Raw genomic sequence first — 6,417 nt, 5'->3', positions numbered from 1 at the left:
GAACTGGATTTTGAGCCCGTTATCAATAAAGTCAACTCCCGGTCAAACTTCCAAACCTTAAATTTCTAATTTTCGCCATTTCAAGTCAAAATTAACTACGGGATTCCAAATAATTATCCGGACACACTCCTAAGTTCAAAATCACCACACGGAGCTATTGGAACTATCAAAATTCTATTACGGGGTCGTTTATACATAAGTCAACTTTCGGTCAACTATTTTAACTTAAGCTTTAAATCTTGGAACTAAGTGTCCCAATTCATTCCAAAATTTCTCCAACAATTCACATAATCACAATTGAGCATAAAATATTCAGTAAATGGGGGAATGGGGCTGTAATACTTAAAATGACCTGCCGAGTTGTTACAAATTCATACGGAGTTTTTCCAGTTCTTCTATATGGTATTCTATTTTGTAAGTGACATGCAGATAAAATAGCTTCACCCCACAAATTATCAGGAGCATTTGAACTAACTAACATAGAGTTCATCATCTCTTTCAATGTTCTATTTTTCCTTTCAGCTACTCCATTTGACTCTGGTGAATAAGGCGGAGTTACTTCATTAAAAATCCCATTCTTTTCACAAAAATCATTTAAAGATAAATATTCTCCGCCTCTATCAGATCTAATTCTTTTGATTTTTCTACTAACTTGATTTTCAACCTTATTTTATAAGAAATAAAAATATTAAAAGGATCATCTTTGTTTCTAAGTTACTAATGAATTCTCTTTTCTTGTTTTTTTTATTTCCGTCTTTCTAAACCGAGGGTCTATCGGAAACAGTCTCTCTGCCCTATCGGAGCAAGGGTAAGGTCTACGTACACATTACCCTTCCCAGACCCCATTATGTGGGATTTACTGGGTAGTTGTTGTTGTTGTTGTTGTTGATCATCTTTGTTTCTAAGCAAATACAACTTAGTACATCTAGAAAAATCATCAATAAAAGTCACATAATATCTTTTACACCTCTAGTCATAGTCTGCTTTAAATCGCCTAAATTACTGTGAAAATCAAGGGTAACAATTCAGTCTCCATTTATAGAAAAAATAAGTCTTTCTAGTACTTTTAGTTTCAGCACATATTTCACATTTGTCAATATTATTTGAGGCTAAATCAGATATTAATCCTAGCGATTGCATTTTCTTTATATACTCGACATTACATGTCCTAGTCGGGCATACTATAAAGAAACAGACTCAACCATATAAGCAGAAGAAGATGCATTTTCATTGCTACTATCAGAAATATTAAGCATAAATAAACTATGGTTACAATATCCATTGCCCACAAAAATATTGTTTTTGGTCAATCGACCTCATCATTCTCGAAATAAGTCTTCACTCCAACTTTTCCTAATAATCCCACATAAACCAAATTGGTTTGTATATTAGGAACACACAATACATCACTCAATACTAAAGTTCTACCAGATGTGAGTTTGAGAAGGATTTTTTCTTTCCCAAGAACGTGAGTTGTCCTTGAGTCACCAAGATAAATAGTTTCTTCTCCTTCCTCAATTTGGGTGTAAGACAAAAAAAAAATTGTTTGCACAAATGTTCCTAGTAGCACCAGAGTCTATCACCCAATCTCTCACATTGGCCACATTATTTATTTAAAAAATGACCGCAACAACTATATTATCCACTTTAGTCAAATTTAATTTTGACTTAGCGAGATTATCATTTATCCCAACTCTTCTCTTGCATTGAGGTGCATTTTTCTTGAAGGTTTTAATATTAGAATTGGATATGTAACCATGTCTATTCACATACCTGTATTTTAACATTAGTGTCTGTCAAAGTTGTGGATGCAATAACGTATTTGCAACACCATGGATATCTGGCTGGATAGTTGGAACAGTAGCAACGGAGACAACACCAAAATTGGTAGCACCATCAAGAAATTCCATAGTAGTATTACTTGCCATAGTTTCTTAGATTGTTGCGAAATGACACGAGAAAATAATAATATTAATGCAATAATATTATTTGTAAGCAGATACACGAATTGGCTTGAGTCGTGCCGGGCATTGTCCTAAGAAACTATTTCAACAATGTGAAATATTTCCCCATGATTAAACAAGCCTATCTCTATTTATTTAAAGGATACAGGAATCAGCAAAATATTAAGATTACAAACCCATCTATTTGAAAGAGGGGAACAAAAGAAATTAAACTACGAAACTTTGAGAAGGAAAAACAACAAAGGAAAGCTGATGAAGACCGAAATTAGAAGGAAAGAAGTAGAAGGATTTCTTTGTCTTGCTAATGATAGTTTTCTTGTCTAATTGAGAGCCTATTTATAGGCACATGTGCATGGATCCTACATGCTGAGGAAAAAGAACGTGGCAAATGCAATTGCCACTTTTCAAAAGCATTTTGCCATTTATCTCATAGCTTCTAGAAGGGCTGCCACATGGTTTTGGTTAAGACATTTTTCAACAAAAGGCTTTAAAATATTGCCACAGATACCACAGGCGAATTCCACAAAATACGGAAGAGATATATAAGTAAACAAGCCTTAGACCCTAATGATGTGTTTTAAAGATGTGCGGGTCTGAGTCCAAAGCAGACAATATCACTAGTAGATTGGGTTGTTACATATGGTATTAGAGCCACTCTACGTACAACCTTGAATGATGGTGGGGCAAACCTTAGCGAGGAAGCTAAGTCCTGTATATGACACTCCAGGCGGCGAATCTCACATCGACAAAACACGAGAAAGATGATGATTATATAAGTAAACAAATCATTAAACCCTAGCGACACGTTTTGAAATCGTACGGGCCTAGGCCCATGGCAGACATTTACTAGTGGGTTGGGCGGTTAAAATCCAATAATATGATTGTAAATAAAATTCTTTCATTCCAAGATATGAGCATGTATATAGCAATTTTAAATACTGAATGACTAATGTTCTATTTCTTGTGTATTTGCAGGGAATAACTGGGGCATTTATGAAGAAATGCACCTTGAACTATGCATCATACAGAAATATCTTCCCAATATGGGCTCTTGGTGAGTATCGCAAAAATTTTCTAATGAAACTGAAGTAGAATCCTTGGACTTCATTTTCATTTAATGAGTCTTGAGCCTAGGGTCTATTGATAGGGGTAAGATTTGCATACACCCTATTTTCCCAGACACCACTTATGGAATCACATTCAGTATGTTGTTGTTGAAGTATGTACACTAAATATGTGTTTCTACTTATTTTGTGAAAAAGAGGAGGCCAAGCAAGTGGCATACATGTTGTGATCCTCCATTTTGTGATCTAAATTGTAAACATATTCCCAAGATTTCCAATATAATAGAAAGTTGTAATTGTCGTTTCAAAGAGGAGCGATTTATTCTTAAGCAATGTAAAGGAAAATTTGGTGTTTGCTCGTTGCTTGCCTCTTTCAAAGCCTGAGGCTTCAGCCTCTTATTTGGTCCTCTTATATACCGTATATGCAATATTGCTATGTTGAGGCGTAAACTATCACTTTTATGTCAATATGAACAAAATCACAAAGCAAAAAAGAACTCCGCTCTGATAGTATTGCTTTTTCTTTTTTTAGACATAACCAAGCCTTGGGCCAGGCACCCGATGAAATTATTCGAGATGTGCCGCCCCCGAACACCACGGTTACCCAAAAAAATAGGGACATAGCAACAAGGACACCAATATTTTGTACTGCAGTAGGTCTGAGTCAGTATTCAGAATATAATTCAAAACCTGTGCCCTAATTTTTCTGCAAATCCAAGCCCTTTTCTCCTTGCAATCAATGTTTAGACATTTCTTTCTCAATCTAGCTTACTTATTTCAGGTGTACAAAATTGTAAAGCTAGCTAATACACAACATATCTCATGAATTACAACTTGACCTAAAGCAGTCTCTCGACTAACTCCAGGTCCAATAGAAGTAAGCTTTACGACTACCCCAGCAGCAACAGTTGAAGCGGCCGAAATCGGTGGATAAGTTCCTCATACAGCCAGTACGCAACGTTTTTTCATTACCTAGAATTGCAAGTCCCAATAGAGTTTTGAGAAACTCCTTTTTTTTTCAAGGAAAGAGTAAGAAAGGAACCTCAGAAGCACAAAATCTATGCTACAGACATAGTCATAATCTGACGAGCAAGACCAGGATCCTGTTGTAAGAGCTCTCTAAGGTTATTCTCCACCTCCGCCAGATGCTTTTCCAGATACTCTTTAGAAGTCTGTCCAACAAGCAATATCTGTTAACATACTGACCCTTCACCGACATATTCAGTTAATATAAGTTTCATACAAACAGCAAAAGGAAAACTATAATTATTCATAGCAGTAATTACTAGGAAAAGAAACGGATATCAGAAAATAGAGAGGTCTTACCCTCTTAAGTAGGGATGGCAATGGGGCGGTGCGGGTGCGGGTGCGGTGCGGGTTTGAGCGTTAGCGCGGGGACGCGGCTTTGAGAGTTTGCGGTTGCGGGGCGGGGCGGGTTCATTTAAATTAAAAAATCACGCGGGGCGGGGCGGGTGAACGCGGGTGGAGTGTGGAGCGGGTGAATGCGGGTGGAGTGTAGGGGCGGGTGGATGCGGGTGTAAATCCTATGCGGGGCGGGGCGGGGCGGGGCGGGGAGAGTTGAAATTGTGCGGGTTCAGACAGAACATGCCCCGCACCCGCACCGCCTGCCATTCCTCAAGTTAAAAGACCATAAAATATGCAGGACTGCATTTGGTATGAAAGAAAAGGCTTCCATGGAGAAATTTTTGTGAAAATGTTCCGTCTTAGGGAATCACTTTTTAGTGTTTGGTTGAATATAAAAGTTGATAACATGTGGCAATCATAAAATGCGTAGGATAAGACACAAGAATAATGTTTTAATGATATTCTTACTATTAAAGATTGACACAATCTAAGTGTTGATCGAGGCAAATGATATGGAGTGAAATTTGAGATATTTTTAAAGAAAAATGACATTTGTCCACCAGCGATGGAAGTCATCTTATCCCTTTTGATAGTTCAAGGTAACCAAATACTTAAAAATGTTTTCCTTGTGCTCCTTTAATTTCTTCTTGCTTTTCTTTTATACACTAAACAGAGCTTTTATTTTATACACTAAATAGAGCAGAATGCATGTTGAGGATTCATATAGCAAACTCAACTAGCTTGGAATTTGTGTAGCTGTCGTTGTGGTTTTGATGTAACAAATATAGGTAAAGGTGGCAACTAAAGTTCGTTCAACAGCACGGCAGCATTTATTTCTACCAAGGGTCAATATGCTAAAGATTGAGACTGAAATCAGCGAATAGTAGGTAAATGAAAAGTACGGAAAATGGCAAGCTACAGAAAAAACAGGAAGTTCCTATCTACAGAGAAGGAAGAAATTGCTGTCCAGTAATGAGGTTTAAGCTATAGAGTGGATCTTTTCTGTTTCCATTTTTCCCCAAATGATTTAGCTCAGACTTATAATCGGTGGATGCTTTCAGAGCAGAGTCCTCTTTGGTAAAGTAAGTGAATGACTGAACTCTCAAACACCATAGGAACACATTTTTATTTGATGAGTTCACAGCAAAACTTCAAAACTTATTTAACTAATAATTTCAGAACAAAGCATTAATCTTAGGCCTAAGATCAAAATTGAGACTTGAAACTACATTACTTTATCAGCTTGAGACATCTCTATTTAATTACCATAATAATTCTGTGACGCAAATGTAAACTATAACTATGAAGAAGTCAGGCCTGGTATGACAATGAGAAACAATATTCTAAAATGAGAAAGGAATTTGAGAATTCACCTGCAAAGATGCAATTGCGGTTTCACTATCCTTGAGTTTTTGCTCTTGCTCATCCATTAACACAGTCTTTGGCTCTAAGATAAACCTGAAAATAAAAGATTGTTCAAAGTGAGATAAATATAAAAGCAGCACAGAAATTTGAGAAATCCAGAATAATAATGTATATGATCCACATCCCCTTGTCCTTTTTCAGATAACAGCAGGACTGATAGACTTCAGTTCAAAACTTACGTTCTTCCTGCAACAAAAAGACAAAAGACAATGGAACACGACAAAGTTAGAACTCTGGTAAAAATTATTTAAGTGAAATCTAAAAATTAACAAATCATTCAATCAATCAATCAGCTTTTTCCCAATTCCGAAATGGTTTGGGTCAATACATGAAAACTTATACATTTACTCCACTGTATCCGAGGCCACATAATTCCAACACTAAATAATTGTTCTTTCAGGTATTCATCTAAACTGTGTCTTTTCAGGCAAATGTGAATTCTTTAAGGGTGTGTTTGGTATGAAGGAAAATGGTTTCCGGGAAAATGAGTAGTTTTATCACTTATTTTTCCTTGTTTGGTTGGTGAGTGAAAAACTTTTCCGGAAAATTTTGGTTAGAGAGTATAAAATTTTTGGTTAGAAAGATAATTTTTATGCTAC

General features: G+C 36.3%; 1 protein-coding gene across 2 annotated transcripts in view; it reads right to left on the bottom strand.

Moving 5' to 3' along the window:
* Positions 1-3,628: 3,628 nt before the first annotated feature.
* The window catches only part of LOC109240256 (prefoldin subunit 1), a 5,183-nt gene continuing 2,394 nt past the window's right edge, over positions 3,629-6,417 (bottom strand). Inside the window, exons 4-7 of one of the 2 annotated variants that reach the window (XM_019406889.1) lie at positions 5,998-6,004; positions 5,767-5,851; positions 4,100-4,200; positions 3,629-4,000 (exon numbers count right to left, since the gene is read on the bottom strand). In XM_019406889.1, coding sequence (XP_019262434.1) covers positions 3,997-4,000; positions 4,100-4,200; positions 5,767-5,851; positions 5,998-6,004 — 197 coding nt within the window. In that variant the 3' untranslated portion in view covers positions 3,629-3,996. Of the gene's footprint in view, positions 4,201-5,766; positions 5,852-5,997; positions 6,005-6,417 lie in introns of both variants that reach the window. The other variant, XM_019406888.1, reaches the window with a different exon arrangement.

The sequence above is a fragment of the Nicotiana attenuata genome, unplaced genomic scaffold (assembly GCF_001879085.1).
Source record: "Nicotiana attenuata strain UT unplaced genomic scaffold, NIATTr2, whole genome shotgun sequence".
Lineage (NCBI taxonomy): Eukaryota > Viridiplantae > Streptophyta > Magnoliopsida > Solanales > Solanaceae > Nicotiana > Nicotiana attenuata.
Note: the sequence above shows the minus strand (reverse complement) of the source record. Positions and strands in the feature narration are given on the sequence as shown.